Source organism: Sabethes cyaneus, chromosome 3 (assembly GCF_943734655.1).
Source record: "Sabethes cyaneus chromosome 3, idSabCyanKW18_F2, whole genome shotgun sequence".
In the NCBI taxonomy this organism is placed as follows: Eukaryota; Metazoa; Arthropoda; class Insecta; order Diptera; family Culicidae; genus Sabethes; species Sabethes cyaneus.
Genome location: NC_071355.1, coordinates 139,471,706 through 139,483,617, shown reverse-complemented (window position 1 = coordinate 139,483,617; position 11,912 = coordinate 139,471,706). Strand labels below are relative to the sequence as shown.

At 42.2% G+C, this 11,912-nt stretch overlaps 1 protein-coding gene across 1 annotated transcript; it reads left to right on the top strand.

The window, feature by feature from the left end:
- Positions 1-9,178: 9,178 nt before the first annotated feature.
- Positions 9,179-11,912, top strand: LOC128742893 (DNA replication licensing factor Mcm6). The gene is made up of 4 exons (XM_053839385.1): positions 9,179-9,290; positions 9,353-10,386; positions 10,477-11,693; positions 11,751-11,912. Exons 1-4 carry the CDS (start codon positions 9,199-9,201, stop codon positions 11,856-11,858), a joined length of 2,451 nt encoding a protein of 816 aa, XP_053695360.1. The 5' UTR covers positions 9,179-9,198; the 3' UTR covers positions 11,859-11,912.

Genomic DNA, 11,912 nt, shown 5'->3' with positions numbered 1-11,912 from the left:
CATTAGTAATGTTTGGTGCAATAAAAATTTTTACCGAACGTTCAGCTGTTTAGATTTCGGTAAATTTTACCGAATCGTTTAAGTGTGTATACTAGATAATAATCACGATAATCAAACATAACTTATAACTACGCAGAGACTCGAACCTTCGGTTGACACCTGTCTGCATCCGCCTTACTCCATTTCACAATACATTTTCAGTCAAACTGAAAGTTGTACATATTTAAATGTTCGATACTAAGTCTTTCAATTGTAGTTAACTTACCACAAATGCGTTGCGGGAACATCCTCCATGCAGACGCGAATGGCAACAAATATCAACCTGTGTTATGTAACAACATATATCAAAATTTGGTCTTGTTTTGGCTGACAAAAAAGAACATTAAGATTAATATTTTTTGAAACGGTATTTCTTTTACAATTGACGAAGGGACGGTTGAAGAAAGTAATGAAAATTTTAGAGTGAAGGAGAAAGAGCGAAAAGAAGTTAAGGGGGAGGGGGGTTTATTAGTAGGTATTAGTTGCTTTATAGACATAAAGCTTGTTAGCCTTCCTTAGACATCATTATCCGAACTCTTGGTTATTTTCAAGTTGCATGTTGAACTTTCTAGTTGCTACAAATATGAACGGTACTTGATTAAGAATAATGTTCGGTTCACAAATGTGGTGTCTGGTTGTTCAGCAAGAAAGTTCTGTGGAACTAAATACGAACTTCCAGGTTCGTTCTTTAGATGAAATTCGAGCCGAAATCCGAACTTTCGATTGCTAAGGAATGACCGTCCCAAAAATTTTCAATAAAGTTGTTTCCTGCCCAGTGTTTGTGCCGTTTTTGATTATTTCCAATACAGTCGTATTTCGCTGATTGGGCCACCACCTCGGCCCAACTAGTGAAAGTGATTCGTTAATTGGGCCAATTGACAGAAGAGCAAGTTTTCATGAGGAGTGCATGCATCGTTTTTTGTTGGTGTTCCAATTTTGTAAAACGTTGAATCGACATTGAGATAATATCGGATTTTTTGTTTGCTTGAGAAATAAAATGAGATGTTTGATTTGAGAATAGGAGTAACATAAACATGCACATAAATATACTTATATATTATTAAGTTGAATATATTGCTACGTCAGATATGTAAACAATAGTCCTGTACTCTAGCTGCGAAGTCTGCCGTATAAAAAAGCTACTTTTTCAAAAAGACCAAAGTAAGCTGATGTATTAAAGTGCATTTGCAAAGCCGTAGACTTAGCCGAGTCCGAGTTTAATTATTCAATACGCTGAGAACAATGTATCGGAAGCTACGCGACTTGAATTCTTTTAACAAAGTTAATCGGCGGCCAGTGGGTACAACTTTAGGAAAATATTAGCAAGCCTTTGGCAACTTTATTCACGTCAAGTCAATATTTCCACGCTTGATTATTATTGTAGAACTATGAAGCGTACGTGAGCGGATTTGCCAACAGCAGATAAACGTTTTCGAAAAGTGTATTCACTAACCGCCATTAAACGCGCGAATAGGTGGATGAACAAAAAGTGCTTAGGCAGAAAGAATTCGTTTTTCGAGTTTCTTGAGGCTGTAGAGCTTACAGAAAATTAATTTTATAAAAAAACTAGAGGACCCGGCGCGCGTTGCTCCGCCTTTCTAAAAAGGTGGTACATGCATAATCCTGAAGAATTGATTAATTGTAATCTTGCAACCAAGAGCATCAGCATTTGTGACTCGAGCAGCAAGTCCAACGTAACGATTTGGATCTTATTACCAACCCTTAAAATGGTAATGTTGGCAAAATCGTAATAAAAAATCAGTGCAGTTCGATTGTAATCAGTTGAAAACTGGTCAGAAACCATGAACTTAGTGTAATCTCAACATTATTTTCTTCATATTTTCATTTCAACAACATATTTTCTCTTCAATTTTATTTTTAAAATAAGTATTATATTATCTTACTTTTATTTTATTTAACCCAAATTTTATTACCTAGGCTTCACCGATTCTTAACAATTTTGTTCCAAATTTATCTTATATTTTAGTTCTCTGTGAATTTAGTATGGACGGCAACACTCGCGAGTTCGATTACTTTTTGAATATTGCAAAAAATTATGTTTAATTTGTATGAGAGCCTTCCCCCCTTCCAGGGGAGAGGAATCTCAATACGCCATAGAAAAAAAATTTGCCTCCAGTAACCCCCAAATTCATTTGCTTGATTACCAGTCGAGTTATGGGGAAATTTGTGTTTTATTTGTATGGGAGCCCCCCTCTTAGAAGAAGAAGGTTTCTCAATCTACCATAGCAAAAAAAATTCTAGCTCCAAAAATCTTCACATGAAAAAATCTGGTCCCATTTGCTTGATTAGTTTCCGAGTTATAAAGAAATTTGTGTTTCATTTGTGTGGGAGCCCCCCCTTCAATTGGGGGAGGGGTCTCAAACAACCAAAAAAAAATCCTGTCTCTTGAAACCCCCACATGCCAAATTTGGTTCCATTTGCTTGATTAATAGTCAAGTAATGAGGAAATTTTGGTTTTATTTGTATGGAGCTCCCAATCTTAGAGGAAGGCGGGTTCTCAATCTACCACAGAAAAAAAATTCTGCATCCAAAAACCTTCTCATGCCAAATTTGGTTACATTTGCTTGATTAGTTCCCGAGTTATAAAGAAATTTGTGTTTCATTTGTATGGGAGCCCCCCCTTCTAGAGGGAGAGGGGTCTCAAACAACCAAAGAAAAAAATCCTGTCTCTTGAAACCCCCACATGCCAAATTTGGTTCCGTTTGCTTGATTAATAGTTAGGTTATGAGAAATTTTTTGTTTTATTTGTATGGAAGCCCCCCCCCTCTCAAAGGAAGGAGAGGTCTTAATTTGCCAAAGAAAAAAGATATCTGCCTCCGAAAACCTTCATATGCCAAATTTGGTTCCATTTGCTTGATTAGTTCCCGAGTTATGAAGAAATTTGTGTTCCATTTGTATGGGAGCCCCCTCTTCTAGAAGGGAGAAGGGTCTCAAACCATGCTATCAACATTCTTCAAACGTAATGAACACCAAAAATTCATCCAATTCCAACCTGGACTGAATAAATAAATTCGCTGGTATAGAAACATGTCTTCATCCTTACCTTATGGCTGTGAATCATTTCGCGAAATTTTTAACTTTTTAGTTAAAATTTGACAGTTCGATGGTTATTTCTCCTCGAGTGGTTGAAATTAGTTCAGAATGCGAACCATTTCATATATTGGACAGATTGATAGTTGTTTTATTCAATGAGAGCATAATAAGGTAAGGATGAAGATATGTTTCTTCTTCTTCTTCTTCTTCAACAGCATAGAGCCGGGGTGGCTCGTGCTGTTTCAAGCACTCGTCTCCATTCAACTCGGTCTTGGGCCACTCGTCGCCAATTTCCTAGTCGTCTCAGAAGTCGCAAATCGCTTTCGACCTGGTCGAGCCATCGTGCACGTTGGGCCCCCCTGTTCCTGGTGCCGGTGGGGTTGTTGAAGAGGACCGTTTTCGTCGCACTGTCGTCCGGCATCCTTACGACGTGTCCGGCCCACCGTAGCCTGCTAACTTTCGCTAGATGTACGATGGGAGTCTCCCCAAGCAGTGCCTGTAGCTCGTGATTCATACGCCTCCGCCACTCTCCGCTTTCAGTTTGTACTCCGCCAAATATCGTCCGCAGCACTTTCCGCTCAAACACAGCAAGGGCGCGTATGTCCTCCGTAAGCAGCGTCACGGCTTCAAGTCCATAAAGAACTACCGGTCTAATAATGGTTTTGTACATTGTTAGCTTCGTGCGGCGGCGTATGCTTCCTGATCGTAGCGTTTTACGAAGGGCAAAGTAGGCCCGATTTCCCGCTTGGATGCGCCGCTGGATCTCCTTACTAGTGTTGTTGTCCGCGGTCACCAGCGATCCCAAATACACGAACTCTTCTACCACTTCTAGTTCGTCGCCGTCAACGGTTACCGTCCGTGGGAGGCGCGCATTTGTTTCCTTTGAGCCTCTTCCTTTCATGTATTTGGTCTTCGACGCATTTATTTTTAGCCCAATTCTCCTAGACTCCGCTTTCAGTCTGGCGTAGATTGCCTCCGCCGTCGCAAAGTTCCTGGCTATGATATCGAAGTCATCTGCAAAGCCTAGAAGTTGGCTACTCTTGGTAAAAATCGTGCCTCTCGTTTCAATGCCCGCTCGTCGGATCACCCCCTCAAGAGCGATGTTGAACAGCATGCAGGATAGACCGTCACCTTGTCTCAACCCTCGTCGCGTCTCGAAGGGACTCGAGAGTGTCCCAGAGATGCGTACGAAACACATCACTCGATCCAATGTAGCTCTGATCAGTCGCGTCAGTTTGTCCGGAAAACCGTATTCGTGCATTATCTGCCATAGCTTGTCTCGATCGACTGTATCGTATGCTGCTTTGAAATCGATAAAGATGTGATGCGTGGGCACGTTGTACTCCCGACATTTCTGCAAGATCTGTCGGATAGTAAACATTTGGTCCGTAGTTGCGCGAGCCCCCATGAAACCCGCCTGATAATTCCCTACGAAACCTTGTGCTATCGGTGACAGCCGGCGTAACAGGATCTGGGAGAGTACCTTGTAGGCGGCGTTTACCAACGTAATACCACGATAGTTGCAGCAGTCTAGCCGATCACCCTTTTTGTAGATGGGACAAACCACTCCTTCCATCCATTCCTCCGGTAGCTTTTCCTCCTCCCAAATCCTCGAAATAACCTAGTGTAGAGCCTTTGCTAGCGTTTCCCCGCCATGTTTATAAAGCTCTGCCGGTAGGCGGTCCTTCCCAGCGGCTTTATTGGTCTTCAGCAACCTGATTTCTCGTTTGACTTCTTGGAGATCAGGTGCTAGGACATCGTTATCTTCCATGGGCGCTCCTAGGTTAATTTCCGTTCCGCCTCCTTCTGCTACTTCGCCATTGAGGTGTTCATCGAAGAACTGCTTCCACCTGTCGACCACCTCGCGCTCGTTTGTAATTAGATTCCCTCCCTCGTCCCTACACATGTCAGGTTTCGGTGTGTAGCCCTTCCGAGTTTGGTTCACCTTCTCATAAAACTTGCGCGTGTCATTAGCTCGGAATAGTTGTTCTAATTCTTCACGATCTCTGTCCTCCCTGTCCTGTTCCCTGTGTTGGTGCTTTTTTCTCCTCAGGATCGTGGTCAACTGGTTCCTAGCTCGTCGGTACTTGGCCAGGTTCTCTCTAGTGGCAATACTTAGATAATTTTTCCAAGCGTTTTTTTTCTCCTCCACCGCTTGTTGGCATTCCCCATCAAACCAATCATTTTGTGTACTCCGAGGCTCAATACCTAGTGCCGCGGTAGCGGCCTCTCCGATGGCCGAGCGTATTCTGCCCCAACCGTCTTCGAGGTTTGAAGCACCTAACTCCTCGGAAGAAGGCAGTGCCTCATTCAGTACTCGCGCGTAGTTCTCGGCAGCTTGTGGGTTATCTAGCTGCCTGATGTTCAGCCGAGGAGGGCGGCTTTGACGTGTCCGGTATACGGTGGACAGCTTTGAGCGCACATGTACTGCTACTAGGTAATGGTCAGAATCAATATCCGCACCCCGACGGGAGCGTACGTTCGTGATGTTAGAGAAGAACCGGCCCTCTATGAGAACGTGGTCAATTTGGTTCATTGTACGTTGGTCAGGTGATCTCCAGGTGGCTTTGTGGATATCCTTGCGCGGGAAAAAGGTACTTCGGATCACCAGGCCTCGGGAAGCTGCGAAGTTTATACATCGTTGGCCGTTATCGTTTGTGTCGGTGTGCAGGCTATGGGGTCCTACCACCGGTCTATACATTTCTTCCCTACCGACCTGGGCGTTCATATCCCCGATGACGATCTTGATGTCCCGTGACGAGCAGCTGTCGTACGTAGCCTCCAGCCTCGCGTAGAACGCTTCTTTCTCATCGTCGGGTCAACCTTCGTGCGGGCAGTGCACGTTAATGATGCTATAATTGAAGAAACGGCCCTTTATCCTCAATACACACATTCTCTCGTTGATCGCCTTCCAATCTATCACGCGATCCTGCATTCCGCCCAGCACTACAAAGCCCGTTCCCAGTTCGTTGGTAGCGCCACCGCTCTGGTAAAACTGGGCCTTTCCGCCACGGATGTTATGTTTCTATAACAGCGAATTTATTTTTTCAGTCCAGGTTGTAATTGGATGAATTTTTGGTGTTCATTTGCTCCTATTTGATAGATAAAATTTATCTCATCTCATTTCGGGTTGAATAAACATATTTGTTATATGTTAAACATCCATACATTGGTAAAAAAAAATTCAATGAAAATCAGTGAAACACATCGAAACTCTTTCCTCACCTGTGGCATATCTCATTGGCTCTCAGAACTTGGTTAAAACCAAGGGTAAGTCGCTTAGAACATTGAGGCAAGCTCAATTTAGGGAACAGCTGACCTCATTGATTGCAATTGCGGTACACTCATTTCACAGTTTATGGCACACTGTGGCCCACATTTTTGACATTTAAATTTTGAAATGTTAGAAATTGGCAGCCCTGCCAATGCTTGTTAATGTCAAAACGATCAAACGGTCAAGCGAATTTGACAGGTTTCACATGATCAGCACTTCGGCAGCACAGTAAGGCACAGACTGAACAAAATTTCCATGAAAGAGGTGAACGGAATGTTCTCAGTGACTTACCCTTGGTTAAAACTAACCCTTGCTATATGTATTTGTCATAGGCGTCAGAGGATAACATCGCGCTTCCAAAACTGTCAACGCTCCCAAAAGTGTCAAATTTCAATGCAGTTACATAGCGAGAAAAAAAAGAATAAAAGCAAAACATCGAGTTTCTTTGTTCGATGTTGTACTCGCTGCCCTCGTTAATGGAGCATTCCCTTGATTTTAACCACTCGAGGAGCAATAACCATCGAACTGTAATATTTTAACTAAAAACAAAAACATTCCATCAAGAAGACTGGCAACTCTGCCAAAAGTCGAGCGACAGTAACAGCAATGCTATCTGCCGAGTTAAAGTTGAACTAGTACATACTAGTGTGTGTAAATCAAAATATGGATGTACACGAACACGTATGCAATGCATTGACACGCTCGCACACATCGTTTCCCACCTATACATGTACACACAGCTTCAACTTTTGTCGGAAGGGATGCGCTGTTGCTTCTGTTGCTTGTCATTTGTATGGGCGCGAGGAAGAGATGCCAGTCTTCTTGATGGGATGTTTTTGCTAAAAAGCAAGCTAAAAAGTTTAAAATTTCATGGCCTCTAGATTGGCCCTTTAAAAATATTGGTCGAGAAAATGATTTAAATGAGTTAGAATGACTCAGGCTATGAGTAACTATTTATAAGCATGCAAACCGATGTCATGACCCAATGAGGTTTAAAAAGGTGAGGGAAAAAGGAGACATATCCAAAAACTAACCGCGTCGGACAATGGGGTTTGTTTTTGGAGTTTGACGTCACGCTTGATCGTGATTGGTCCATCTACGATTCCGCCCACACCATGATGAATTTTGTCTATTGCACTAACACCACTTAGCTAACATTGCCACACCTGTACATACACATTGGTCATGAACATGACATTGACATGAATTGAAGATACAATTAACAAAAGGGCGAATGTCGCAAATGTAAACAAAATGAGTGAGAGTTACTTTTTGCTGCACCAGCATATCAAGAGCAACATTTCAATAGGGCCCAAGTGCAAAATATAAAAAAACTGGTTTTTTGGTTATATTTAAAGCTTTTTTAAGTATCTATAATAATACCAAACATCATAGCGATTTGAAAACTTTATGAGTCTTAAAAAGCAAATTTGAAAAAGCCTTATGTGAAAACTGGCAACAATGTTTTCATTTTGTGCTTTGGCCCTTCTGTATGAAAAAGCCTATACGCAGTTTGTGTTTTGTTTTGCATTCGGCCCTATTTTTGTTGTGGGATTTCTGCTGCTTGCTGCTGCTGCGAAGATGATCCCCGCCGTACAATTGCGCGAGAGACTCGACGGACGACCGAAAAAAACAATACGATGCTACCTGCATAAATAACGCGGTCATTCACAGACACGACATGTTTAGTACTTAAGCCTGCGCGGCAACAAAAATTTAAGTTACTTTTCGGCTTACACGAAAAAAGCTATTTCGCTGTATATATATATCACCTGTGGAGGAACCGGACAGAGTTCGTTAGTTGCGCGCCCGAGACATTTACTATCGCTGAACCGCCAAGGCGTGATGCACTTGCACGCTGTTGTGAGTTAGAAATGCTAAATGAATGAACTGCTGCGGCTTCACACTACCAATAGCGACTGCCGCACTGCCGTACCTCACGGGTAACACGTTCCGCTTCACAAACCTGTTCAACGGTGGCAGATTTGCCGATGAAATTAAACCCCAACTTTTCTAGTAGAAATAATAAAGCTGATCGGTGTCCCAGTTACGAATTTTTAACCTTTTCTAGCCATTGCGCTTCAAAACAACGTGATAAAAAAGGCCAAACGCGAAACGCTGTCTAAAAACCGGCCCAACACCAAAATCATATCACCACTGACAGTAAATAAAAGCCTCATGTCAAAGGCCCCATCAACAATTGATAATCAAATCAGCCTTATGAAAAAGTCGTATTACCGAATGATCTCCGAAAACGGCCAAACGCATATTTTTGCAAATTACAAAGTAAATCAATGTTTTTTCTGCTAGTTGTTGCATTACACATTAAACTATTATGTTTTTGCATCATAATGTGACATTCAATTCTAAGCAACACTGTTTATGTCAAATAAGGAGTTTTTTTTCTCTTCTCGCTGTTTGGCGCAGAAATAAGGAGTTAAAAAATGATGCTCAAGTTTCAACATCGATTTTCTCGAAACTGTCAGTTTTGACTTCGGCCTATTTGAAATGTTGCTCTTGATATGGAAAATCAACCCCATCAACCCTCACTCGGCTTGCTACGCTTGCGACATTCGCCCTTTTGTTAATTCTATCTTCATTTGTCTGCAGTCACGGATGTCGCACTTTTCCAACACACACGCCTTTCGCCTTTGCTAACAGTTTCGGCGCGCTTTTTGTTGTTAGCTGCTGTTACCTGAGATATTGAAATTGATTTTCGTTAATCATTTTGTTATTAGTTGAGTTTTGCAGTGTTTTAAGTTTAAACGCTACACGCAATTTGTGCACGTTTTTGTGCTTTATTTTTCAAGTTGTACTGAAAATTTGAAATAATGGATGTGGCTGACGCTTATGTAGGCCAGCTCCGTGTTCGTGATGAAGTTGGTATTCGCAGTCAGAAGTTGTTTCAGGATTTTCTAGAGGAGTAAGTATACTAGCAAAGCATTCCGACTTATTTTATTGCTAACTAACGGACAAATTTTAAAGGTTCAAAGAAGACGGTGAAATTAAGTATATGAGAACGGTCCAAGAGTTGATTAATCCAGACCGCTCGACATTGGAAGTAAGCTTCGAAGATGTCGAAAAGTATAATGAAAGTTTGGCAACGGCAATTATTGAGGAGTACTACCGAATTTTTCCGTTTCTGTGTCAGGCTGTGTCTAATTTTGTCAAGGACAGAACCGAGTTGAAAAAAGACAAAGAATGTTACGTTTCATTTACCGATGTTCCGACGCGGCATAAAGTACGCGAGCTTACGACGTCGAAGATTGGAACACTTATTCGCATCTCTGGACAAGTTGTGCGCACACATCCGGTTCATCCAGAGCTAGTTACAGGAACATTTGTCTGTCTGGATTGCCAAACGGAAATTCGGGATGTTGAGCAGCAATTTAAGTTTACAAATCCAACAATTTGTCGTAATCCCGTTTGTGCCAACCGTCGTCGCTTTATGCTAGATGTCGATAAGTCCAAATTTATAGACTTTCAGAAAGTGCGTATTCAAGAAACACAGGCCGAACTTCCACGGGGCTGTATCCCGCGTTCGGTAGAGGTTATTTTGCGGGCCGAAATCGTTGAAACTGTACAAGCTGGTGACCGCTATGATTTTACTGGAACACTGATAGTAGTCCCGGATGTAGGTGCCCTTCAAATGCCTGGAGTAAAAGCTGAACTGGGTTCACGACACAAGCACGGAGACAATGTAGCTGAAGGAATTCGCGGTTTGAAAGCACTTGGCGTTCGCGACTTAAACTACAAAATGGCCTTTTTGGCTTGTTCGGTACAGGCAACCTCCTCGCGGTTTGGTGGTACCGACATGCCAATGAGCGAGGTAACAGCAGAGGACATGAAGAAACATATGACGGACGCCGAATGGAATAAGGTTTATGAGATGTCGCGTGATCCTAAGCTGTACCAAAACCTTATCAGCAGCTTGTTCCCTTCGATCTATGGAAATGATGAAATAAAGCGGGGAATACTACTTATGCTTTTTGGAGGTGTAGCTAAAACTACGCACGAAAGTAAGTTGTTCAACCAATGCATTCTTTGAATAATATTGTCAGTGGTGTGCGTTATACGAGAATATCATTGTCTTTTTAATTTTTTCGCAGAAACTACCCTTCGAGGAGACATTAATTGTTGTATTGTGGGAGATCCCAGCACGGCAAAATCGCAATTCCTCAAACAAGTGGCCGATTTCTCGCCCAGAGCAGTGTATACTTCTGGTAAGGCATCATCCGCAGCGGGTCTGACAGCAGCTGTAGTCAAGGACGAAGAAAGTTATGACTTTGTTATTGAAGCCGGAGCCCTGATGTTGGCTGATAATGGTATCTGCTGTATAGACGAGTTCGACAAGATGGATCCACACGATCAGGTAGCGATTCATGAAGCAATGGAACAGCAAACTATTTCTATTGCTAAAGCTGGTGTGCGGGCGACTCTCAATGCAAGAACATCCATTCTGGCGGCAGCAAACCCGATCGGTGGCCGGTATGACCGTTCAAAGTCATTACAGCAAAATGTCTACTTAACTGCTCCTATTATGTCTCGGTTTGATTTATTTTTTATCCTTGTTGACGAATGCAACGAAGTTGTGGACTATGCTATTGCGCGAAAAATCGTCGATCTTCATTCCAACATTGAGGATCGCGTTGATCAGGTTTATTCCAGAGAAGACGTTTTGCGTTATATTATGTTTGCACGTCAGTTTAAGCCTCTAATCACTCAAGAAGCATTGGAATTGCTTGTCGAAAATTATGGTCATTTGCGGCAACGTGATACGGGGACATCTGGCAAAAGTACTTGGCGAATTACCGTTCGTCAGTTGGAAAGTATGATACGACTAAGTGAAGCAATGGCTAAGATGGAATGTAGTGAAGAGGTAGGAGACAAGCATGTTAAAGAAGCTTATCGTTTGCTGAATAAATCAATAATTCGTGTTGAACAACCGGACATCCACTTGGATGATGAAGAAGATGCCGAACTTGCGCTTGCTATGGATGCAGAGGAGGCGGTTACTCAACATGAATCAGAGCAAATTACGAACGGTAACAGTGAAAATGGTCATGGCACGAATGGACATGATGCACCGAAGAAAAAGCTCACTTTATCATTTGAAGAATACCGGAATCTATCGAACATGCTTGTTATCCACATGCGTAGTGAAGAGTCTCGATACGAAAGTGAGGAATCTCAAGCTGATGGTATCAAAAAATCGGAATTAATTAACTGGTACCTTGAACAAGTAAGCGACCAGATAGAAAGCGAAGAAGAGTTGTTTGAGAGAAAAACTCTAATCGAGAAAGTCGTTGATCGGCTCATGTATCATGTAAATAATTGTGTTATCTTAATTTTGACTAGAAACTATATGTTGTAACTTTTACAGGACCAAGTTATAATTCCGCTGAAGACGGGAACTCTCGGCGAAAAGGATACTCAGGAAGAGGAAGATCCGCTGCTTGTTGTACATCCAAACTACATAGTGGAAACGTAAGGTGATTGTTCCTGAAAATTAATCAATGGTGGTTTCCAACCATTCATCGTTTGA